Source organism: Lissotriton vulgaris, chromosome 9 (assembly GCF_964263255.1).
Source record: "Lissotriton vulgaris chromosome 9, aLisVul1.2, whole genome shotgun sequence".
Taxonomy (NCBI): domain Eukaryota; kingdom Metazoa; phylum Chordata; class Amphibia; order Caudata; family Salamandridae; genus Lissotriton; species Lissotriton vulgaris.
Window position 1 is genome coordinate 412,062,789 of NC_141697.1, and position 26,961 is coordinate 412,089,749.

Genomic DNA, 26,961 nt, shown 5'->3' on the forward strand with positions numbered 1-26,961 from the left:
TACTTCGCTGCGCAGAGTTAGCGAGCTGCAGGCGTTAACGCTACAGGAACCCTACATACAAATTCACAACGATAGGGTGGTGATGAGAACGGACCCACACTTAATGCCAAAGGTGGTGTCCAAGTTCCACAACAACCAGACAATTCAGATATCTAGTTTCTTCCAGAAACCAACAACAAAAGCAGAAAGAACACTGCACACTCTGGACGCAAGACGGGCAGTCATGCATTATATAGAGAGAACTAAAGATCACAGGAAAACAAAGCAGTTTTTTGTATCTTTTGCTGAAAGTTTCAAGGGCAAAGCTGTTACTAAAGGGACAATTGCATGATGGATCGCGCAAGCTATACAATTCTGCCACAAACAAGCTGGACAAGAACTAACAGAGGGGCCACGGGCCCATTCAACAAGGAAAAAGGGAGATACAATAGCCTTCCTGGCAAACACTCCCATTCAGGACATATGCCTGGTGGCAACATGGGCTTCTGTGCACACGTTTACAAAACACTACTGTGTGGACATACAAATGAACAAGGAAGCACAAGTGGGACAGAAGGTGCTTCAGCACATATTCAAGAACCCAAGCTCATCTTCCACCCAGCCGCCACAATAACAACAAACCGCTACGAAGTCTATGCACAGCATAGTGAATCCAGAAAGATTCACGCTGCAAAACGAATAGTTTCTTACCTGTCGGTGTAATTGTGCAGCTTGAAGATCTTTATGGATTCACTAGCCAACCCACCCACCTCCGCCAGAAAGATGAGGCTAGAGAAAGTAGGTGGTAAATAAAAAAAATTAAAAAAAAAATGGACCTTAGGGGAACTTCAAGAGAAAAAGCGGTAAAAGGAAAAGATAAACATTGCCATACAATTCGGAAACAGAACACAAACGGGAAAAAGAATCCGACGATGGCGCCCAAGGGTGGGAGCTTCCGCAGGAAGCATGCCGACGTCACAGGAAGGACACCAAAAGGTGGGACGTCGACGCCCACCTGGGCTAAGAAAAAAAAACCCAAACAAACAAAAGACTACGATTCCGGACCCAACCACTAGACCGCGGAATAATGCACAGCATAGTGAATCCAGAAAGATCTTAAAGCTGCAAAACTACACCGACAGGTAAACTATTCGTTTCGCACCAGTCTTCCCGCCGGAGTGGGGTTCAGAATTGGCGGGGGCCAGTTGCTGAGTAAAGCAAGTGGTCTGGGGAAGTTCACAAATGCAGAATGCCTTTGAAGCTTCCCCTGCCCATCCTGAGGGAGGCGGCTTGGCACCTCTCCCAGGATGTGCATTGTTGCAGGCCCAGGAGAGCGGCGCTTCTTTGCCTAGGGGTCCAGCAACATGTCTGCTGTGTGGCAGCCTGGGTAGCCTCTCAGATAAGGAGTGGATTGTAGGTTAGGTTTCAGGGGGCATTTCTAAGAGGCCCTCTGTAGTCCATTTTACATTAAATCCCACACTGGGGTCCGTGTGGGTTTAATGTGCCGAGAAGTTTGATATCAAACTTGTCAGTCTTCAGTGTAGCCATTATGGTGCTGTGGAGTTCGTAATGACAACCTCCCAGCACCATATACTCTTGATTGGCATCACTCTACACAATCTAGGCATCAAGATGTGTCTTACATTCTACCTGTAAATGACTGAGTCTATCCGTAAAACAGATCAACTATTGTAGCCTATGGACAAGGTCATCGGGGCACTGCTGTTTCTAAAGTTGCCATCGCAAGATGGATAGCAGCCACAATACAGTTTTGCCACAACAAGGCAGGCAAGCCTTTGATAAAAACAGTGAGGGCGCACTCCACAAGAGCAGTCTCTACATCGGCTGCTATGTTCGTAGGGGTGCCACTGGAAAACATTCTGCTGAGCTGTGACGTGGAAAACAACACACATGCTCACGCAGTATTACTGCCTGGAGTCAACACAGCGTGTTGTTGCAGCCGTGGGACAGGCAGTGCTACATCATTTAGCCTCTTTAATTAGAGGATTTCTTTTTTTGTTTTCAATCTTGACCTACATTATGAAATGTGCCATAATTGTTTGTAGATGAACAATAAACATGAACAATGGCTTTTGAAATTGCAACGTTTCTTTTAATTCTTTTGCGGACTATTTTGCTTTTTAGTCTTTTGCTTGTTTTTTCTGGCATGAGAATACAAAAAAATTGTGTAGGAAAATACTATACATTTACATACAAACAAGAAAAAACACACTTTGGTATGTACATAATTCACTCAAACTAGCATTCAACACATTCTTGGCCGTCCAGACATACAAAAAACATTCATACAGGTCCCATCATCATAATACAGTTTGTAATAATGCAGGAATAATAACAGTTGTAAATTTCAAACGAAAGTGAAACTTTTTTTCAGTTCTTTAGAAAGAATAATAATCCATCACTCGAATGACACAACCATAACAACAATGATGATATGGGACCGGGTCAGGTCGACGCGTTTCGAACCCTATCCTTAACGGGTTCTCATCAGGACCACAGTGTTACTTAATATATGGGTCAAAGCTCCTCAAAAGGTATATGAAAGCCGATGTGTTCCCATCGTAGGGGAGCGAAGAGGTGCTTGCAGCGCGTGTGCGCTCAACCAATGCTTGTTAGATGGCGCTCGGTCCGCAATTTCTGGATCCGGCGTCTCTGTAGAACCAATTTCAAACTCTCAAAACAGTGTTTCGAACGTCCTCGCTCCTCACACAGCAATCACTTGCAGGTTACTGAAAAGTTTCATATACCTTTTGAGGAGCTTTGACCCATATATTAAGTAACACTGTGGTCCTGATGAGAACCCGTTAAGGATAGGGTTCGAAACGCGTCGACCTGACCCGGTCCCATATCATCATTGTTGTTATGGTTGTGTCATTCGAGTGATGGATTATTATTCTTTCTAAAGAACTGAAAAAAAGTTTCACTTTCGTTTGAAATTTACAACTGTTATTATTCCTGCATTATTACAAACTGTATTATGATGATGGGACCTGTATGAATGTTTTTTGTATGTCTGGACGGCCAAGAATGTGTTGAATGCTAGTTTGAGTGAATTATGTACATACCAAAGTGTGTTTTTTCTTGTTTGTATGTAAATGTATAGTATTTTCCTACACAATTTTTTTGTATTCTCATGCCAGAAAAAACAAGCAAAAGACTAAAAAGCAAAATAGTCCGCAAAAGAATTAAAAGAAACGTTGCAATTTCAAAAGCCATTGTTCATGTTTATTGTTCATGTACAATTATCAAAGTATTGTTTCAAGGAAAGCTGCTCAGCATAGGCAGGTGTGTTGTTTTTCAAGTTATTATTGGCTCAGCCTTGCTGAGTTTTGAGTCAAACCCTCTACTGTTTTTCATAATTGTTTGTAGAACATAGTATACTTGTTTAAGCTTATGGTAGAAATCTTTATTCTACATTCTCTATGAAAGATACCTGAATACTGGTTCAGAAATGAGTTACTTACCTGTTACTGCAGTTATCCAGTACTGGTATATTTCATAGATTCACATGCAACCTACCTTCCTCCCCGGAGAGACTCGCCTTATACTTCGGTATTTCTGTCCACACTTGTGCTGGAAAATCTGAAGGATTCAACCTTCCTTGGGGAAGTTCTACAGGGCACTGGTTACTGATTGGTTGTACTTGGTTTGGTCCTTTTTTAGAAAAGGAGGTAGATAGGCTATTCTTTAGAATAGTGCATCTGCCACCATGATAACTGTGAGAAAGTGGCTCTATATATACTGGACCAGAATAAGGTAGAGTGTGTATAGAGTCCATAAACCCCAGAGGTTAAAGTCAGGACTGACCTTACTCTCAAAAGTGGTAGCTTGGTCGAGCAGTAAGGCAGTACCAGAGGACAGTTTAAAGCATTTGTTGTACACACTCAGTCAGCAAAAGGTTTCATTCACTCAATCACTGAACTCCGGGCCAATTGTTTTTATATCAACAGATACAGTTTTATTTTTAGAACCAACAGGTATAAAAATATACTTTTCTCGATATGAGTACTCTCATGTAATTACTTTGCAAAGAGGCAATGAACTGTGTGAACACCATAGTTACAGGGTTTGCAGTAGGCAACACAATTCTAAACAGACTATAGCATTGAGCTCAATGGGTTTTCATCATATATGTACAGTTGATTACTTTGTAGATTACTTTGGTAGTTCCAGGACTAGATCCTAGGTTCAGTCCTGGGGTCTAAGGTGAAACCAAATTAGTAAAATCGTTTTAGTTATGGTAGTGATTTTTCAGGAATATAAAGCGGTTTTAAAAATTCACACTTGAAAACCTTTCAATTAAAAACTGGCAATGTTATCCAATGGGAGAAAGTACAGGTTGCAGGTAAAGTATGATCTCGTTACTTTTGTAATCCAGTACTGGGCTCCTGGGTCCAGCACTGGGGTCTCAACTTAAAGCAGGTGAGTAATTGCGTTTCAGTATTTCGTATGATTTTTACAGAATATTTCCACTTTTCAAAAGTAGACACTTGAAAGAAATTTCATAGAAAAGAAGACCATGGATTCTTATGGAGAAAATGCAGATTACTAGTGTTCGAGGCATGTGGGCTGCTGAATTCATATCTGTGCATAGATCGCCGCCTAGTGTTGGGTCCGGATGATTGCACATTGTTGTCCTGGAAGAGTCTTCGAAGTATCACGAGATAGGTGGCTCCTCCCCTGGACTACAGTGCGCATGGGCATCGACTCCATCCCCAGATTGTTTTTTTCCGCCATTGGGTTCGGATGTGTTTCGGTTCCCTCTGTCGGGATCGATAGTTGTTAACTTACTTTGCTCGAGACCAAAAGGTCTTTAGGACTTGCGTCGGTATTGTCTGTCGTTCGGGTTCGTAATTTCCTCGGCTCCGACACAACACTGCCCTTCCGCGTGCTTTCGGCGCAGACGGGCCTACACGACGCTCCAACCTCTTCCATCATGGAACGAAGTCCATTTAAACGGTGCCCGGTGTGTGCCTCGAAGTATCCGCATATCGACGTACACCCGGTGTGCAATAAGTGTTTGTCGCCGGACCACGACGAGGCCAAGTGTATGGCCTGCTCCAAGTTCCGGTCCAAGAAAACACTCAAGCTCCGCCGAGCTGCGCGCCTGGAGGCCCAGTGATCGGCACCACCTCCTGCAGACATCTTCGACACGGAGGATGTCGGCGACGACACTATCCAGGAGATCACAGAATCTAACCCGGCGTCGGAGGTCGAGGACGACTACGACGCGGAAGACGAGGATTTCGATGAAGTCGTCGAGGAGGTAGGGGACGACGACGGGGCCCTTGCCACCGTAGAGGATAGCTCGGACGAGGAGCTTCCTCAGACTGACTCCGGGGCCAGCCAGCATTATAAGGCCCAGGTCGAGGGATCGCCTTCGGGCCTTACCCAAAGCCTTGATTCCCGTCCCACGGCTCCGACTTCCGGCCCAGCCACGGACATTGATACGGCGCCACTCACGGTACAGCCAAAACCGAAAGTGAAACCAACGGTCTCGACGCCAGACGTATCGAAACCGAAAGCGCTGATCACGCTGGTCGGGTCGAAGACTTCGGAGGCCTCGGCGCCGAAGAAATCCAAGATGGCCGTCGAGCTCAAGGGCCATGCCAAAATGGCCGACCCGAAGGCTACTGTATCGAAGCCGAAGGTTAAAAGGACCGACGCAGCTGCATCGGCGCCGAAGACGGTCGACGCACATAAGAGTCGACTCGATCCCAAGAAGGCCGACGACCATAAGAAGTCCACTCTCGACCCGAAGAAGCAGCAGGACGACCCCAAGTCTCTCACTGCCTCGCTTCCACTCGACAAGGCCAAGGGGGCAACGGCGTCGACTCCGAAGACCGCGTCATTGGTCGCCACCCCAAAACCAGCTTCAGAAGACTCTCTCGAGCCGGTGCGTCCCTCCGCCTCGTTCACTAAGAAGGTTACGGAGTTCCTTCAACGTATTAGGGAGGGGGCCGCAGCAGTCGAGCCGAAGGACCCTGTGCCGCCCAAGCCTCTTCAGAAACCGGCGAAGGCGCCAACGCCTATTCTGTTCACGTTGCCACCAAAAACGGCGCCGAAAGCTTTCACAGCGAAACCTGGGGCCGGAGTGCCCGTGAAAGTATCTTCGACGCCAAAGCCATCGTTAGTGGTCCCAAGCCCACGGCAACGACCGCTGGCAGAAGAGGAGCGTCAAGAAGTGATCGACGCCAACACGTGCAAGCTCTCTCTCCTTAAGAGAAAGATCACCCCTGAACCACAATTGGAGCATTACCAAATTCCACTCAAGAAAAAGATGGACTCTGCTGGTGCCTCTGCCTCTATGGAGCCTGTATCACCACAGGCACATGAACTTTCACCCTCTCATTCCCATGTGGAGGAGGGTGACAGCAACGACGAGGATGAGTATACCTATCCAGTCTACTCAGACCCAGAAGATGTGACTTAACCATGGTCTGCTGGTGGCGATCCTGGGGACCCGCATTCGGGGCAGGAGCCTCAGCTTTTTTCAGCCAAGACTTCCCCAACAGAGGACTCTGCAGCTTTCAATGCCCTCATTGAAAGGGCTGCAGCCAATCACAACGTCTATCTCCATGCCGACCCAGTGGACGTCGACTTCCTCTTTGACACCTTTTCAGTCTCTGAAAAAACTGTAAAAACTTTGCCAATGCTAAAAGGGGTGTTGAAACATGCGGCTGAAGTCTTCAAGGAGCCCACCCGAGCAAGAGTCATCAACCCACGTATCGACAAGAAGTACAAGGCAGCGCCCACTGATCCTACTTATATCAAGGGACAGTTGCCTCTGGATTCCCTGGTTGTCTCCAATGCATGCAAACGAGCCAACTCACAAACTACGGGTGATGCTCCTCCCCCAGACAAGGAATCAAAAGTGTTTGAGGCTTCGGCGAAAAGGGTGGCTGCGCAGGCAGCCAACATATGGCGCATATCCAACACACAGGCGCTACTGGCGCGTTATGACGGGGCACACTATGATACTCTAGAGACCCTTTTACAGCACTTACCCGATCAATATAAGGAAGCAGCAGAAATGTTGATACAGGAGGGGAAGCTTCAATTAAGTGCTTCAATTAAGTGCGCTCTGGACGTGGCTGACACCGCCTCAAGAGCAATTAACACTAGCGTTCTACTTCGTAGACATGCATGGCTAAGGATATCCTGTTTCAAGCCAGACATTCAAACTACCATCTTGAACCAGACGGTCAACCCAGACCACCTGTTTGGCCCAGAGGTTGATACCACCCTCGAGAAGATGAAAAAGGACACCGACACTGCGAAGTCTATGGGTGCCTTGCAGCCCCAGCAGTTTCGGGGTGGTTCCTTACGTCGCTCCAATAATAGAGGCACCTCAAGGGGTCAACTGTCACAGTCGACGCAATTCTACAAGAGCAACACCCAACCTTCCTATACCAACAAGGGTCGGGGTGGATACCGTGGCAACAACGTCAAAGGCAGAGGACGTGGAAATAACAGCTCCAGGTCCTCCACCGCCAACAAACAGTGACGCCTTGTCACTGCTCCCCGACCACGCAACACCGGTCGGGGGGAGACTCCAGCAGTTCCTGCCCATGTGGAAGTCCATCACCACGGACAGGTGGGTCAGATCTCTTATCCAATACGGTTATTGTCTGGAGCTCACTTCCACTCCACCCAACATACCCCCAAAGAACCGTCCTATGTCCGGCGAGCACTTGCACTTGTTGCAGCAAGAAGTCAACGTCATGCTGCAAAAAGGGGCAATAGAGCTCGTGCCCCTGCAGGAAAGAGGTACGGGAGTTTACTCCCTGTACTTTCTGATTCCGAAGGACGGATCCCTCAGGCCCATCCTAGACCTCAGACCGCTCAACTTTTACATTCTGTCAGAACATTTCCATATGCTCACGCTGCAGCAGGTTCTCCCACTGCTTCGGCAGGGGGACTTCCTAGCAAGTCTGGACCTAAAGGATGCGAACTTCCACATTCCACTGCATCCTTCACACAGAAAATACCTCAGGTTCACCATCCAAAACCAGCACTACCAGTTCAAGGTTTTGCCTTTTGGGGTCACCACGGCACCCAGGGTTTTCACAAAGTGCCTGGCGACGGTGGCGCGCATCTAAGACGTCAAAACATCCACGTCTACCCCTATCTGGCCGACTGGCTCATTCAGGCGAAGTCGGCCCAGCAGTGCGCCGACCACGTGTCCCACACCATTCACCTTCTGCACGATCTGGGGTTCTCACTGAATTACCCAAAATCCCATCTCCAGCCCGCCCACATACGGCAGTATCTGGGTGCGACCATAAACACTCTGGCGGCCACAGCACAGCCAAATTCAGTGAGAGTCAACAGCATTCAATCGCTGATCCAAAAATTCAGACCTCAACACTCGCTTCCAGCAAGAGTGTTCATGCAGTTGATAGGCATGATGGCCTCCTGCATCTCCATAGTCCCACACGCGAGACTACATATGCGTCCGCTTCAGGAGTGCTTAGCACGTCAGTGGACATAGGCTCACGGGCAGTTGAAAGACCTAGTGTTGGTGAGCGGTCGGGCATACAACTCTCTGCATTGGTGGAATCCACAAAACCTTTGCAAGGGCCGACCGTTTCAAGAGCCTGTGCCGCAGATTATCCTGACAACGGACGCTTCTCTCCAGGGATGGGGAGCGCAGTACTCCAATACACGGTGCAGGGACTATGGACGCTACAGCAAAGGAAGATGCACATCAATGTACTGGAACTGATGGCGATCTTCATGGCCTTAAAGGCATTCAAAGTACATCTGTGCAACAAGGTCGTGTTGATCCGGACAGACAACATGACGGCCATGTACTACATTCAGAAGCAGGGGGACACACACTCTCCGCAGCTGTCTCATCTGGCTCAGAGCATGTGGAAGTGGGCCATTCAGAGGAACATTTTCCTCATGGCAGAACATCTCCCAGGCAAGGACAATCAGATGGCGGACCTGCTCAGCAGGCACAGCCGCCAAATGCACGAGTGGGAGATACATCCATCTGTACTCCAACCGTACTTCCAAAGGTGGGGTCATCCAGAGATCGACCTGTACGCCACAAGGGAGAACGCAAAATGCCAAAGCTTCGCCGCCAGGTTCCCACACCCACAGTCGCAGGGCAATGCGATATGGATGAACTGGTCAGGCAGATTTGCGTACGCTTTTCCCCCAGCACCTCTGATACTGCTGGTGGCACGCAAGCTGAAGCAACACTCGATGACTCTCATCCTGGTTGCTCCAACGTAGGCTCGCCAACCATGGTACACCACGTTTCTGGAACTTTCCGTGGTACCGCATCAGAGGCTTCATCTCACACCCAGCCTTCTGACGCAGAGCCATGGCGACATTCAGCACCCAGATCCGCAACAGCTCAACCTGGCGATCTGGCTCCTGAAGTCCTAGAGTTTGGCTACCTCAACCTTCCTCCCAATTGCATGGTCATCATTCGGGAGGCTAGGAAGCTCACTACTAGAGCATGTTATGCGGCAAAATGGAAGCGGTTTGTCATCTATTGCGCAAACCACAACATTGATCCACTAGATGCTTCTATTCAGAACATCATCTGTTACCTGTTCCATCTATACAAGTGTAATCTGGCATATACTTCCATTCGCATTCACCTGTCTGCGATGGCCGCATACCTCCAAAATAGACAGCACCTTTCACTTTTCAAGGTGCCTGCCATCAAAGCATTTCTGGAAGGCCTCAAGAGTCATTCCGCCACGGACTCCACCAGCTCCTGCATGGAACCTCAATGTGGTTCTTACAAGACTGATGGGTCCTCCCTTTGAGCCACTACATTCCTGCGAGATCCAGTTCTTGACGTGGAAAGTAGCTTTCCTGGTAGCAATTACATCGCTACGCAGGGTTAGTGAACTGCAGGCCCTCACAATCCAAGAGCCTTTCTTCTAAGTTCATTCAAACAGGGTAGTGCTCCGCACTAACCCTAAATTTCTACCCAAGGTTGTGTCTCATTTCCACATCAACCAAACCATTGAGTTGCCGGTGTTCTTTCAAAATCCAGAGTCACTGGCGGAGCGGATGCTCCATACCCTTGACGTTAAACGGGCCCTAATGTATTACATTGATAGGACCAAGGATTTTAGAAAGACTAAGCAGCTTTTTGTTGCCTTTGCGCCACATCACAAAGGTAACCCTATTTCCAAGGCTGGTATTGCTAGGTGGATCGTGAAATGTATTCAAATCTGCTATGCAAAGGCAAAACGCACTCTTACCATTCCACCAAGAGCCCACTCCACCAGAAAGTTGGGGGCCTCTATGGCTTTTCTAGGTAACATTCCCCTAGAGGACATATGTAGAGCAGCCACATGGTCTACCACACACACATTTACCAAGCATTACTGTGTAGACGTGCACTCCAAACAGCAGGCAGCTGTAGGGCAGGCTGTTCTCAAGACACTTTTCAAAACTGCTGCAGCTGGCACGGGCGGCCGCCGCTAATGGAGGGACTGCTATGTATTCTATGCACAGATATGAATTCAGCAGCCCACATGCCTCGAACTTCAAATGCTACTTACCAGTATGCATCTGTTCTTGGCATGTAGGGCTGCTGACATTCAGATCTCCCGCCCTCCTCCCCGGCGCCTGTAGCAGCTGCAGTGTTCACATATCATTTCATGGCATGGTCATCATTCACTGAGTTTCACTCCATCTTGGCCACAATGGCTAAAAACAATCTGGGGATGGAGTCGATGCCCATGCGCACTGTAGTCCAGGGGAGGAGCCACCTATCTCGTGATACTTCGAAGACTCTTCCAGGACAACAATGTGCAATCATCCGGACCCAACACTAGGCGGCGATCTATGCACAGATATGAATGTCAGCAGCCCTGCATGCCAAGAACAGATGCATACTGGTAAGTAGCATTTGCAAAACCCTGTAAGGATTACTTTTGCGGTTCAGTACTGGGCTATAAGGTACAGTACTGGCTTCTCCCCTAATCACAGGTGAGTACTTAGGAATTCGGGTGATTTTATATGAATATTTTTAGTTCCAAAACTTCACACTAGCAGACCACACTGCTGTGGGAGCTGGGCTCCTGGTCACTTGCTCAGGGCAATTGGGGAAGTAGGATAGGGTACAGGTTGCACTGCCAGGGGCCCTCGGCGGCTGGATGCAGGGTGCTTTTGAGCCGTCGGCGCTTAATGTTATTCAATGACGAACTTGAAAAGGGAACAAAGGCTGCAGGCTCGGGGACAAAGGATCTTCTGGAGTGGCCAATACTTCGAGAGCTAAGTTGGGATCTTGGAGGATAGGTAGGCACCCAGGAGTTGGGCACAGGGGGCCTAGGGGCTCCGGGTGCAGGGGTGTCTTTTGAGGGCTGGAAATCTTACCCCCTGCTGGTTGCGGTCGGAGGGGTCCTCTGTTCTGAGGCTGCAGGCCTCGTCTGGGTCGGCGAGGAGGGTCTTTGGGCACTGGACTGCGGGTCCCAGTCGCCGGGTGGACGTCTTCGTGGTCCTGGATCACTCTGGCACGGGCCGGGCTCAACGGGTGCAGAGTGTGTTGGTCCGGAGCTTCTTGGCTGGCACCAGGGGTGTTGTTGCAGCAGAGCCTCTGCTGATGGTAGTCTTAGGCTTTAAGAGGGTCAAGGCAGGCAGGTCATCTGGGTGTCCCAAGGTTGCTATCCGCAGGAGTCGCCAGGATTAGGCAGGAGCAGGCTCCAGGATCGACAGGCCATAGGGCTGGGGCCAAGTCAGTTGTTGTCGTCCTGTTAGCAGCTGCATGGCGGGTCTTCTTCTTCTTGATCTTCTTTCTTCTCTTCTTATCGGGATCGGAGGAAAGAAGGTTCACGGAGCCCCTAAATGCTGAATTTAGAGGCGTTACAGGTAGGGCAATGACCGGGACCAATAGGTCCCTGTCCTGGGGTGGGTACCCCCCCCCCCAGCCTGCTCCTCTCCTGTGGGAGCGGGCAGGAGCCTAGCTTTGATTGGGCAGGGCTCCCCATCTTCAAGATGGCTTGAGCCTGGGGCCGTACTTCACCTCGTCTCCCCCACCTGAGGGGAGGGGTTGGCACAGGCTGGCACCCCCCCCCCCCCCCCCCCTTCCTGACTTAGTTTTTCCCGCCAGTCTTCCCGCTAGAGTCTGGGTCAGTACGCAGGGGCCAGTTGCTGGGTACAGGAAATGGTCTGGAGAAGCTCAGAGGCGGCATGGCATGCCTTTGAAGCTTCCCCCTGCCCATCCTGGGGTAGGATACCTAGCACCTCGCACAGAATGTGCATTGTTGCAGGCCCAGGAGAGCGGGGGGCTCTCCACCCAGGGGTCCAGCAACATGTCTGCTGTGTGGCAGCCTCTGCAGTCACTCAGCCCAGACATGGATTGCAGGCTTGGTTTTCAGGGGGCATCTCGAAGATGCCCTCTGGTGCATTTTACATTAAATCCCACACTGGCATCAGTGCGGGTTTAATGTGCTGAGAAGTTTGGTACCAAACTTGTCAGTCTTCATTGTAGCCCTTATGGTGCTGTGGAGTTCGTAATGACAACCTCCAAGCACCATATACTCTTAATGGCATCACTGCACTTGCAGTGCCCAGGAATGGCCCTGGGTACTGTAGGGGCACTGGGCTCATGCACCAGCCAGGCCGCCGACAACCTCACGAAGTGGATCAGCAACTGCGCGGACGAACTCGCCCCTCTGAGGACCCCGCCCAGCAGACCCGCCAGCAAGGAAGCCCCATGGTTCACCGACGAACTCAAGAGCTCCAAGAAGAACTGCCGAGCCCTCGAGAAAGTCTGGAGAAGGGAACCAACACCGGACAACATGACCACCCTCAAGCTTGCCACCCGGAAGCACCACCAACTGATCCGTGCCACCAAGAAAACTGCATTCAAGGACCGGCTGGACAACAACGCACACAACTGCAAGGAACTCTTCAACATCGTGAAAGAGCTCTCCAACCCCGGAAACAACGACATCACCCCATCGCAAGACCTCTGCAACTCCCTCGCCTCCTACTTCCACAACAAGATCGCGGACATACACAACAGCTTCAGCATTCAACCGACTCACGCCACGACCACAGCAACGCCGCCCACCACCACCCTCCGCGCCTGGACTCCGATCAGCACCGAAGACACCGTCCGCATGATGAACTCCGTCCACTCCGGATCTCCGACCGACCCCTGCCCTCACCACATCTTCAACAAGGCCAACGCTGTCATCGCACCCCACCTGCGGGACATTATCAACACCTCCTTCGACACCGCCACCTTCCCTGAGAGCTGGAAGCACGCCGAACTCAGCGCTCTACTCAAGAAACCTACAGCGGACCCCACCGAACTCAAGAATTACCGCCCCATCTCGCTCCTCCCGTTTCCAGCCAAAGTCATCGAGAAGACCGTCAACAAACAGCTGGCCGCCTTCCTCGAGACGAATGGATCCCTCGACCCCTCACAGTCTGGCTTCCGAGCCAACCACAGCACCGAGACCGCCCTCATCGCCGCCACCGACGACATCCGAGCCCTAATGGACAACGGAGAAACAGCGGCCCTCATCCTCCTAGACCTCTCCGCGGCATTCGGCACTGTCTACCACCGCACCCTAGTGCAGCGCCTCAGCAACGTCTGAATCCAGGAGAAGGCACTGGAATGGATCGTCTCCTTCCTCGGCGGAAGAACACAGAGAGTCCGCCTACCACCGTACAAGTCAGAGGCCACCGAAGTCATCTGCGGCGTCCCTCAAGGATCCTCGCTGAGCCCCACCCTCTTCAACGTCTACATGAGCCCCCTCGCGGCCATCGCACGCCAACACAACCTCAACATAATTCCTACGCCGACGACACCCAGCTGATCCTCTCCCTGACCAACGACCCTGCCGCCGCCAGAGCCAACCTGCACGAAGGGATGAAAGATGTAGCCGAGTGGATGACGACCAGCCGCCTGACATTGAACTCAGACAAGACGGAGGTCCTCATCCTGGGCTCCTCGCCCTCCGCCTGGGACGACTCCTGGTGGCTCCCCGCCCTGGGCACCTTACCCAAACCGACGGACCACGCACGCAACCTGGGCTTCATCCTGGACTCCTCCCTCTCCATGACCAGACAAGTCAACGCCGTCTCCTCGTCGTGCTTCAACATCCTGCGCATGCTACGGAAGATTTTCTGGTGGATCCCCACGGAGACCAGGAAGACAGTCACCCAGGCCCTCGTCACCAGCCGACTGGACTACGGCAACGCCCTCTACGCCGGAACCACCGCCAAGCTCCAGAAGAGACTCCAGCGGATCCAGAACGCCTCAGCCAGACTCATCCTCGACATCCCACGAAACAGCCACATCTCCGGACATCTGAGAGACCTGCATTGGCTCCCCGTCAACAAAAGAATCACCTTCCGTCTCCTCACCCACGCACACAAAGCCCTTCACGATCAAGGCCCGAGCTACCTCAACAACCGAATCAACTTCTACGCTCCCAAACGCCACCTCCGATCAGCCAGCCACGCCCTCGCCGCCGTCGAAGAGCGACAACAGGAGGAAGGTCCTTCTCCTACCTGGCCGCCAAGACCTGGAACTCCCTCCCCCCGACCTGCGCTTGACCCAAGACCACCTCTCCTTCAGGAAGGAGCTCAAGACCTGGCTGTTCGAGCAGTAACGCCCCCCCCCCCCCCCAAGCGCCTTGAAACCCTACGGGTAAGTAGTTCTGTGGGCATGGCACACATGGATGTGTGCCATGTCGACTCTTTGTATGGTTCTGTACTTAGACACAGCCTGCAAAGGCAGTGTGTGGGTGTCAGGGTACAGGGCCCCTGAGGGTGGCACAATAAGTGCTGCAGCCCTCAGGGGTCTTCTCTGGTCACCATTCCCTGGGTACCTAGGGTACCATTTACTAGGGGCTGACAGGTGGCCAACGATGTCAATTGGATTTTAGTTGCAACACAGTTTTAGGGAAGGAAAACAGGCCCTGGGTACCTGGTTGGCAGGAGCCCAGGGCACACTCAGTCAAAGCACATCAGCAGTCAGAAAAAAGCGGGGGAATACAAATGCAAGAAAAATGGCACTTTCTCACAATAACCCATGGACGTTTTTAATTACTGCGTTATGAATATTACCATGGGACTCCTACTTCGACGACTGGGAATGATTCAAGCATGTGAGTCTATGAAAGATACCAATACTGGATAACTGCAATTATTGGTAAGTAATTTATTTCTTTCCATTGACTACTCCAGCTCTGACTTAAAAGATCGACCTTCAGATGCAGGACCTTCCACTGGGTCAATGCACCTACCGTGAGTACTGATATCCCTGTCCTGCCACATTTGGTTCCATCCAAGCATAAGGCTCCCGAGCTACCACTGCTAGCAGGCCACAGTCCACACCGAAATTCTGCACCGGATGCTCCGCCCTCCAGCTCAGCACCAAAAGCACAACCAAAGCCATTGGCCTCCACACCGAGCCACCTACATCCATCTATGGCTCCGACCGATTAGGATCTAACCACTTAGGCTCCGAAAAAGACTATCTTGCCTCTGAAAAATGTGGGTTCGGCATCGAAATCCCACCCTGGTACTCCGGTGGAACTTAGCCTCCCAAAAATTAATTAACAGCTTGATGAACTCCAGAATCTTAACCAAAACTACGTTTGGCGACCCCTCCTTTAAAGCGCCAACTTTCCTTTGGAGAAGCAATAGACTCACCAGTGCCTGTTAAAAAGAGGAAGACAGACTAGGCTACCAGCCCCCTGAATCCTCCTCCACCTGCTTCTCCACTACCACCACTTCCACCTACACCCTTCATTCCGCCACTTCCACTCTCACCACCTCATTCTCAGGGTGAGCTCCTAGATTTTACTCCACTGTGGTCCACGCATTTCTTCACAGGTGGACATGGGGTAGGTAGGTGGGGGGGTGGGGGCTTCGTGAAGTAAAGCCTTTCCGTTTGTATTCCTGTGGTGTTGCTGATTTCTTAGGACGTCCAGCTTGTGTACAAACATTTTGTTCCAGTAGTAAAGGACGGTGCCCACAAAGGATAGTCTACTCACTGACTGTCCTGGGATCCTAAGACCCGGCCTTCTCTCATTCTACCTGAACCCCACCAACACCCTGCTGTCGCTAATACCCCCACCCACCCATTCTTAAAAAAACAACAAAACCCTGTCCTACAAGTCATTTGAGCACCACATGTAAACTTATCTTTGGTGAGAAGTTCCATCAGCCCTACTATGAAATTCCCCAGTTAGCTTTGACAACACTGGTAGCACTTTCACAGTACTGTACCTTAAATACATTATTGAAAAAGCCCGCAAATCAATTCTAACATGATTTTGCTTTCTCCTTTCACAGGTTGTTGGATTGAACTTTTCTAGTGCAACTACACCTGAGCTCCTGTTGAAGACCTTTGATCACTACTGTGAATACCGACGTACCCCAAATGGTGTTGTACTGGCTCCTGTGCAGTTAGGAAAGTGGCTGGTTCTGTTCTGTGATGAAATCAATTTGCCAGACATGGACAAATACGGCACACAAAGAGTTATATCCTTCATTAGACAGGTTAGTTCCCGTTTTTAAATTTGATTGATAAATTGTGTAAATTTCAGTAACATTTTCATATCCTAGTTTTCTATTTTTCTGACCACACATTTCCACATTAATTAACATACTGGATGGATGAAAATATCAGGAATACATGACAAATGGTGCCACTAGGGAGCTGCCATTGGTTAAGACAACACCAGAAAATATTGATTTATTAAATGCCACTTGTAGTCATTTGTATCAGAGCTGTGGCTATCGAACTCTTCTTTATTTTGGGTCCTTTTCTATAAAAGAAAAGGTGATCAGTCTGGCCGTGTTCCTAGAACGTTACTAACTCGGAGCAATCAAAATGTGTTTTGTTAAAACAGTATTTTTTAGTGGAATGAATATACCAAAAGCATAAGAAATTGAAAGGGTTACATACTCAAACTGACAGAACAAATTCTGACCTTCAAGTAACATAGCAGCATTTGGGTAATATTCATGAATGACAACATAAATCTGTTGCAGTTATTTCAGTGCACATGATTTCTTCATACAACACATACATATTTGCGGTCTACCATGTTTAAAGGTCTCTCCAGTTATTGGAGAAACATTTACGTTTGGTAAGTATTAAATGAAGATGCTCTACAGCCTTTCTGTTGCATTTCTCTTGTAGCATCATAATCTGCATTGAGATATATTCAGTTAGTAGGTTGTTATGCCATTTGTGGCTTATCAACATCCTATGTGCCTTTGACGTATATTTTATGTAATTACTATATTTTTGATTAATTTCATCTATCTTATCTATGTGTTTGAAGTCCTAGGTTGAAATAGGTCTTGGTAAAGTGGCTCAGTATTGAACTATGCAGTTTGCTGTGTAATGTGTTGTATCCATTAACTTAATTTTCATGGGGACGCTTCTTTATAATAGTGCTTCTGCGATCTGATAACAAGCTAGGATATTATGGGCATCCTTTCTAGCACTTTAATATGTTCTGAAATGTATTCATTGTCAAAATGGCTACTTCTGTGGTTTGGTTTGCTCTGCAATGTTTTTGATTTCATATTTTCCTCTATTTTCCATCCTCCAGCTATTACTAGTTGATTTAAATGTAATCCAGTATTGGGGTATCTTTCATAGATTCACAAGCCTGAATCATTTCCCGTCGCCAAGGCGGGAGTCCCACGGTAATAATAAATACAAAAGCAGTGCCTTAGTAAGAATCTATAGTATGCTGACAAGACAATAGGCCCAAAGCTTAGTAGCCTATCTACATCATTATATGAAAAGAACTGAAAAATAGTTCCAACCAATCAGATACCAGCACCCTCTAGAACATTCCCAGCAGACGCAGTTCTCAGATTTTCTTAGCACAAGTGAGAAGTATGTATCTCCATTAGAGAACTGCCCTGCCGGGGAGGAGGGTGGGTGCATGTGAATCTGTGAAAGATACCAATTCTGGATAACTGTAGTTACAGGTAAGTAACTTATTGTCTTATCTAGTATTGGGGTATCGTTCCTAGATTCACATGCCTGAATCAGAATATCAAGCAGTAAACCTAATAATGTCGTTTGCGGAAGGTGGGAGACAAGGTGTGAATCTACATATCCCCCACGCATCCGGAAAGTTATAGAGCACTAGAATATGTAAATACATACCCATGCAGAAACCCTCTGAAATGAAATAGTTATAGCCATTTAACATACTGCATATTAAAAAACAATAGTTGATAACCAGAAATATTACAGTGAATATGAGCATACTTGTACCTCATAAATGCAATATGAGAGATTTAAAAGTCTAACTTTAATGAAGGAGATGTTGAAGAACAGCTTGTCCCACTGCTGCATCTTCCTGCAACGCGGACTGTAAGCAGTAGTGTTTCGTGAACGTTTGGACATTCTTCCATGTCGCAGCACGACAAATCTTCTCCAATGTGACCCCAGCAAATAAGGCTGTAGAAGCCAACATATGTCTGGTGGAATGTGCTTTGACCTTTCTGTGCAAAGCTTTGTTGGCTTTATCATGGCAAAATTGTATGACAGAAGACAGCCATCTGGCTACAGTTGCTTTTGTCACAGCCTGTCCTAACGTGGCTTGACCATAAGCAACCAGCAACTGATTAGATATTTCGATATTCTTAGTCTTTTGAAGGTAGAACTTCAAGCAAAGTTTTAAGTCAAGAGAGTGCAAAGCTTTTTCCGCCGGTGTAACTGATCCGGGAAGAAAGTTTTCAGCTTTACAGGTTGGTTTAGATGGAATTGAGACAGTACTTTAGGAATGAATTTTGGATTTGTTCGTAACGTGACGTAATCTTCAGTGAAATGCAGAAAAGATTCCCAAATTGTGAAAGCCTGGATTTCACTAACCTTCAGGGCTGAAGTGAGAGCTAATAAAAGTGCCACCTTCCAGGTTAAGAACTTGAGCTCTGTCTTGTGAATTGGCTCAAATGGCCTCCTCATTAATTGTGATAAAACTGTATTGAGATCCCATTCCGGAGGTGGAGGTCGAATTGGAGGAAAAACTTGAAAAAGCCCTTTTAAAAATTGTTTAATAAGTGACGAAGAACAGAGTGATGGTTAGGACGCTTTCTGAATCTAAAAATCGCAGCGAGGTGGAATTTGGTAGATGAGAAAACTAGACCTGCTTTAGCTAAGGATAGTACCTACGGAAGGATATCCTCTAATGGAGCCTGGAGTGGATGAACATTATTTGTAACAATGGAGACGACATCGCGTTAGGATACAGAGACGCCAAACTTGTTACATTCTGATCGACCAAACAGGCAACTACCGAAAGGAGATATCTGCATGGTTTTCCTAAAGGAATAGGAGGTGGCATTTTCTGACTACGTAGAACGAACTTCTATTATACAAGTGACTATAGATCGAGCCTTTTTCACTACACACTCACAAGAAATATAGTCAAATTCGGGAAGTACTTGAGTACCCAGATCACCGGGCTTACCACAGAAGGAAAACCGAATACAGAAAATGTATTAATTTATATATATGGAAAATACCGTAACGCTTTTTGGAATACAACACGTCTTTGAAATATCACTTGCGCCCTGAAGAATTTCTGGTGACAGAACGAAACGCGTTGGCTGGTGTCTTGTCTATAAGTGGATCATTAAAAGAACATTGAATTTTGTACATCACGACTCAGCGTCTATATAAGAGGACATTCGTAAGACTTACTAATCTCCCATGATCAGAGGAGACTCACCCTTGTAGCGGTGCTTTTTCATTTAGGATAAAAATAGACTTTTTACCCAGGCTTTGGGTAATGCTCTTGGGACAGGGAGCATATGGAAAATGCACGCTGATTTATTGAAAATTGAATAATTTGGTGATATTTGGATTGGTGCTTTGCTTTGTGCGGGAGTGGTCCACTGTCCGAACTGTGTTGCAACAATAATTATTTGTTTCACACCAATGACAAAAATGCTTCCATTTAAAGTGATAAGTCTTGATAGTACTTTGAGCACAGGCTTTAGATAGAATATCTCTACAGTCCTGAGAAATTTTTAGATCCTTAAATTAAGTCAGGAGCCAGGCGTGCAAGTGAAGCGACTGTGGATTCGGGTGTAGAATCTGATCTCTCTCTCTCTCTCTCTCTCTCTCTCTCGTCAGCATCGTAAGTGTTGGCTTTAAACGAACAGGACGTGGTTGTGACAACAGGAATAACTCTTGGAACCAATGATGCCTCGGCCAGTGAGGAGCAATTAGGATGAGACTGCAATGTTCCCTCTTCATTTTTTGCAGAACCCTCGGTATTGATGGTAATGCTTTTCTATTTATTATTACCGTGGGACTCCCGCCTCTGCGACGGGGAATGATTCAGGCATGTGAGTCTATGAAAGATACCAATACTGGATAACTGTAGTTACAGGTAAGTAACTTTTTTTCTTCTTTTGTATTTGTCTTTATGCATAGCGCCTTATTTTCATTGACTTTCCTAAAGCCTATCATGGTTATTCATGTGAAGGAAAGGCCTATTTGAGATAATATGCATCTTAATAACAAGGCTATTCGTTTTTTACACTATCACCAGTATTCTGATGTACTTGGCATAGATAGGAGTTACAGAATTGTTGAAGGGACATTAGATATCTGGACATGTTTGATCAGCTAGGTTTTTCTTTGGTAACCGCTTTGCTCCTGACACCTCTGGATTTCTGTACTCTTATATGCTCACTGTAGGAGAGTTGGATCTGCTTCTTATGTTTACCCCCACTTTTTGTTGGTGTTTCACAGATTTTCGACTTTAGTCTGGCTGGGTCCTGCTATCCACGACCCCAGCCTAGCTGTTTCCTCTCTAAATTGATTCCAAGTACTTTAGGTACACTCCAGTTTGGTTACTAGGGTACCCTTATGAGTCCCTGGTATATGGTACCTTGGGTACCAAGGGCATAGGTACCCCAGAGGCCTACCAGGGGCTGAAGCATGTATTATGTAACCCCTGGGAAGCCTTCCAAAATGTCATCACAGGTCTGCTACTGCAGCCTGTGTAAGGTGGTGTATGCACCCCTTACTTAAATATAGGTTCCCTATATCTTCCGTATATCACTACACATATAAACCTATCAGTCACTCCTATGGCAGGCCTCATCAATCCTGAAGGCAGGCTGCTGGGTTTTGTGTGAGAGGGTGCCCATGCATGAGCATGGCCCCTCTGTAGCCTTCAGAACCTATTCTCTGAGGCTGTTCTGTGATACAGCCAGACCATATACTCTTAAGAGCATTATAAACTTGCGGTAAATGCTAACTTTGGAATGGCTGTAAGGAAACATGCCATTTCTGATAGATACATCTGCCAGTGGATGCCTCACCATGTGAATATCCCCTTGCGTCAGCAACATTCGGAAATTCTTTTTGTAGCTTCGTGCCAACGTGGACGACGTCATAGAGGCACGGCATCGCGCGCGACTCGGCTGATGTCACCAACGCCATAATAGGCCCATGCCGGCGTGATGATATAAGTTCCTTTTTTTTCCGCGTCGTCGACGCTAAAGGTTTTCAAGGGATCGTCTGTAGCTTTTACAGTAACTTTGTTACTCTGTTATTTCCTCTGTGTTCTATTTGACTTCTGTCGAGATGTCTTCGAAAAAGACCGGATTTAAAGCTTGCGGGGGAATGTGGCAAGACAATGTCAATCACTGATCCGCATGAGTGCTGCGTCTGGTGTCTGAGCTCCGATCATGATGTCTAGGATTGTCCTTCTTGCAAGAAGATGACACCGAAGGCCCTTTGACAGAGGGAGACTAAGCTCCTCGTTGCAAAACTTAAAAGAAAGATAAGACTTCGAAGTCACAATCTGAGGTCGAGGTATCGTTCGTGGTCGCGCTCGGAGTCGTCTTCTGCTCATGCTTCGATGTCTTTGAGGGAGAAGCACAAGAAGAGGAGCCATGAGTCCCGACATCACTCAGGCAAGGACTCGAGTTTGAGGCCGAAGTCGCAAGTGAAGCTACTTCATAAAGAAGCGGTGGCTTCGGCTTCGGAAGCCCAGGACTCGGAGGGTGAGGCTTCGCGTGCGAATTCGCCTGAGTCACCGAAGCAGCTACTGAACCCTTCCCCGGACCCGTCCCATCCTTCTGGTCAGGAGGATGAAGGTGAGGTGGAGGAAGTTAGTGAAGTCGAGGTTCCGTTGCCTGCGGATCCGTCGACTCCAGTGCACCAGCCTGAAGAGGAGGTCGACGTCGCGACGACTCCGCTCCCTCGGGAGCAGCCTGGAGGTTCATATCCTGCCTATCTGAAAGAAACACGTTAGTGTTAGATTCCTTACCTTAGAATATCCCCAGGCGTCAGTCTGGATCCGGAAACTTTTGCGTAGCAGTACCCCTGCGCGTCGGTAGGCGTCGTCTGCAGGCGTCCCCTGCGGCTCCGCGTCCGTCGTCGGCGTCGTGCGCCGTGATGACGTCGCTGGAGTACATAGACGCCGCCTCCGCGCGCTGACGTCAGTTCTTCTTTTTTCCGCGCCAGTGGACGCAGATCTGGAAGAGCAGTACTCCGGTCTTTGACCAAGTTTTTTCGACTTTTTTCTCTATTGTGCCTGATAGGATGCCTGGATTTAAGAATTGCGATGACTGTGAGCGCACGATGTCGGTCACAGACCATCACCGCCTCTGCCTCCGGTGTCTGGGCCCCGACCACGACGTGGAATCGTGCCTCGACTGCCGGGCCCTTACCAACAAGGCTAGGCGGGAGCGGTCCCGCAAGCTGCTGGAGCTCCGGGTGTCGGCCCCACGTCGGGACCGGGAGCGGTCCCGGTCCGGCCGGAGGTCGGGGGAGCGTTCGAGGGAGCGGTCGCGGAGCCGCGCTGGGCGCTCCGGAAGTCGACACCACTCGTCAGGCTCGTCAGGTAGGAAGCACAAGAAGTCGGGGCGTCGTCATCGTACCCCCGACTCCCCCCGACGCTCGCGCGATGCGGCCGGGGGCTCGGGTGACCCCAACCCCGCGGCTCCGCGAGAGTCGCCGGCGCGGCCTGCCTCATACCCTCCGGTCCCTGGGCATGGCGCGACGCCTGAGGAGATCGAGGCGTTCCTCATGGCCATGAGGGCGCTCGCTTCTCCGACGGGGCCTACGGCGCCTTCGGGCCCAGTGCTACCGTCTGGGGGCCCTGGCGGTTCGGGTGTCCCTGCCTCGGCGCCGTCGGGTGCTCCGGGCCCGGCGTCGCCGACGGCTCCGACCCCGGCGCCGCAGGGGCCTTCGGGATCGGCGCCGGCTGGTCTTCCGGCCTCCCCGGCGCCGTTGCCATCGGGGTTACCCCCGGCGCCGCCCCCGCGCGGCGCCGGTTCTCCACTGCCGGTTCCGGCCGGCGGTGGGGTTCCGGCGCCGGCCCCGGGCGGCGCCGTCCCCTTACCTTCTCCGACGCCGGACGCGGCGCCGGATGGGCGTCGCACGACGCCGGTCCCGGCGCCGATGGGGCCCATGAACCCCGAGGAGCCGGTCTTCATCATTGACTCCGAATACGGAGAGGATGAGGAGTACGGTGAAGGTTGGGAGGGGTCCGAGGACCCTCTGGCTCGCGAGTGCCAGTATGACCCGGACTGGACGGGTGACTTGGGGGATGCCAGTGGTTTGGACGACTCCCCTAACCCTGGTTTGATCTCTCCTCCAACCGTGGCATCGGTGGAGGGAGCTGCCTATTCTGTGGTGCTGATGAGGGCTGCCAAGGCCTTAAACCTTGAGCTCCCCGTCGCGGCCGTGAGGCCTAACATCCTCACCGAGGTCTTCAAGCCGCAGTCATGCCCTTTGGAGCCTCTGCTGCCGTTTAATGAAGCCTTGTCTGACGTTCTGTTGGGCACGTGGTCCAGGCCCGCTTCAGGTGCGCCTGTTGATCGGAACGTGGCCAGGCGCCACCGTCCTTGTCCGGACGACCCCAAGTACCTGTCTACCCACCCCACTCCTGAGAGTCTGGTGATCCAGGCCTCGACCTCCCAGTCCGCATTCCCGTCGGCCCCGCCCGACCGGGAATCCAGGAGGTATGACCAGTTTGGTAAAAAGGTCTTCTCGTCCATTAGTTTGGGCCTGCGGTCTTGCAACACCGCCTGCCTCTTGGGCCGCTACACCCACTCTGTGTGGGATACGGTCGCGGAGCTGCTGCCAGAATGCCCCATGGAGGTGCGGGCAAAGCTCGGTCAAGCTGTAGCTGAGGGCCGGGATGCAGCGAAATATTCCATTCGGTGTGGTCTTGATACGACCGACTCGCTGGGCAGGGCTATGTCTACGACGGTGGCGATTCGCCGTCACGCCTGGCTGAGATCCGCCAATTTTTCGGCTGATGTCCAAAATACCCTGATGGACATGCCGTTTGATGGCTGTCACCTGTTCGGTGACAAAGCGGACCACGCGCTGGAACGCTTCAAGGACTCCAGGGTCACGGCCAAGTCCTTGGGTCTCTCGACCCAGCGTCAGCAACCGGGTTCGTTTCGCCCCTTTCGTGGCCAAGGAAGGGGCGCCCCCACACGTGCTGCCAGCCACGCGCCGCAACAATCCTTCCAACGCGGTGGCGGCCGTGGAAACCGCCGTGGTGGCGGTCGGGGACAACGGCGGGGTCAGACCACACCTTCCCCCGCAGCATCTACCCCAAAATCCTCCTAGTCCGTGCTTTCGGCCCCATGTGACGCCAGTGGGTGGCAGGGTTCGCCATCACCACGCTCACTGGCGCACGATCACTTCGGACAGGTGGGTGCTGCAAATTGTCCGAAGGGGCTACTCCCTCCCCTTCGAGACCTCTCCTCCAGCCATGCCACCGCAGAACCACCGTGTGTCGGGGGACCACTTGACACTTCTGCAGGAGGAAGTTACGGCCCTCTTGGCCAAGGGGGCCATCGAGCGCGTTCCTGGGCCAGAAGTAGGGCGTGGTTGTTATTCCCACTACTTTCTGGTGCCCAAGAAGGACAAGGGGGGCCTACGTCCTATCTTGGATCTAAGGAACGTCAACGGCTTCCTCCGGAAGGAGAAGTTCAAGATGTTGACGTTAGCTCAGGTCTTGGCTGCTCTAGACCCGCAAGACTGGATGGTAGCGTTGGACTTGCAGGACGCCTATTTTCACATCCCCGTCCTGCCGGCCCACCGGCGTTACCTGCGGTTCACGGTAGGCCAGGAGCACTTTCAGTTTGTCGTGCTCCCCTTCGGCCTTACCAGCGCCCCACGGGTGTTCACAAAGGTGATGGCGGTGGTCGCAGCCCATCTGCGCAGGTTAGGGGTTTCAGTCTTCCCCTACCTAGACGACTGGTTGTTGAAGGCGGGCTCGCCCCAGACAGTCGTCCACCACCTTCAGATGACGGCAGACCTCTTGCACGACCTGGGGTTCTCCATCAACGTGCCGAAATCACACCTGTGTCCCTCTCAAAAGCTCCTTTTCATCGGAGCGGTTCTGGACTCGGCGCAGTTTCGGGTTTATCCTCCGGAACGGCGGGTTCGGGATATTCAGGCTTTGATTCCCATCTTTCAGCCGCTATCCCGAGTCTCGGTCAGGTTGACGCTGCGGCTGCTGGGACTGATGGCTTCCTGCATCCTTCTGGTGCATCACGCCAGGTGGCGGATGCGGGCTCTGCAGTGGGACCTGAAGTTTCAGTGGGCCCAGCATCAGGGCAACTTGTCCGACCACGTCTTGATCTCGGAGGGCACTGCGAGACAACTGCAGTGGTGGCTTACGGACCGCGATTGGGTCAGGGGCAAGTCCCTCTCCCTTCCCCAACCGGAGCACGTTGTCGTGACGGACGCGTCCCTCCAGGGCTGGGGTGGCCACTTGGGAGAGGCAGAGATCAGAGGCATCTGGTCTCCGGCGGAGTCCCGGCTCCATATCAATCTGTTGGAGCTGCGGGCGATTCGTCTGGCACTGAAGGCATTCCTCCCCTTTGTCAACGGGAGTGTAGTGCAGGTGTTCACCGACAACACCACCGCCATGTGGTACTGCAACAAACAGGGCGGAGTGGGGTCGTGGACCCTTTGCCAGGAGGCTCTGCGCCTCTGGCAATGGCTGGAACGTCAGGGCGTGACTCTGACGGTTCAACACCTGGCAGGTTCTCTGAACGCCAGGGCGGACGAACTCAGCCGTCGGTGCTCGATGGATCACGAATGGCGTCTGAACTCGGACGTGGCGCAAGGCATCTTTCTGCAATGGGGAGAGCCTTGGTTAGATCTATTCGCCACAGAAGAGAACGCGCAATGTCATCAGTTCTGCGCGTTGGAGTTTCCAAGACGGCACTCGCACGGCGACGCCTTTCGGCGCGAGTGGAGTTGCGGTCTGTTATACGCCTTTCCGCCTATACCACTTCTGCCCAGAGTGCTGAAGAAGATCAGGCGCGACCGGGCCCAAGTTATCCTTGTGGCTCCGGACTGGGCTCGAAGGTACTGGTATCCCGAGCTACTCAGCATGTCGGTCGGTCCCCCGATCCGCCTGCCCCTTCAGGAGGACCTTCTGTCGCAGCAGCAGGGGACGGTCCTCCACCCGAACCTGTCCAGTCTCCACCTCCATGCTTGGAGATTGAGCGGCGGCAGTTGAGGCCATTTGACTTGCCTCCTGAAGTCTGTGATGTTATTCTGGCAGCCAGGCGTCCCTCCACTAAGTCGGTATACGCCTGTCGGTGGAACAGATTTGTGGCATGGTGCACAGCAAAGGCTGTGGATCCTCTTTCTGCCCCTCTTTCGGAGGTTCTTCTGTTTCTTCTTTCTCTTGCCCAGCAGGGCTCTGCTCTGGGCACTATCAAGGGCTACCTTTCTGCCCTTTCAGCCTTCTTGAGGCTTCCTGATCAGCCTTCTTTGTTCAAATCCCCGATTGTAACTCGATTCTTGAAAGGCATCACTCACATGTTTCCACCTGTTCCGTTTGTGATGCCTCAGTGGGATTTGAACCTGGTTCTAACTTTCCTGATGTGTGCTCCCTTTGAGCCCCTTCATTCTTGCCCTCTCCGTCTCCTGACTTTAAAGACGGCTTTCCTGGTTGCCATCACCTCTGCCAGGAGGGTGAGTGA

At 50.6% G+C, this 26,961-nt stretch overlaps 1 protein-coding gene across 1 annotated transcript in view; it reads left to right on the top strand.

Moving 5' to 3' along the window:
• The window catches only part of DYNC1H1 (dynein cytoplasmic 1 heavy chain 1), a 1,654,074-nt gene that overhangs the window by 460,175 nt on the left and 1,166,938 nt on the right, over positions 1-26,961 (top strand). Inside the window, exon 39 of the mRNA XM_086937823.1 lies at positions 16,297-16,503. Coding sequence (XP_086793949.1) covers positions 16,297-16,503 — 207 coding nt within the window. The remainder of the gene's footprint in view (positions 1-16,296; positions 16,504-26,961) is intronic.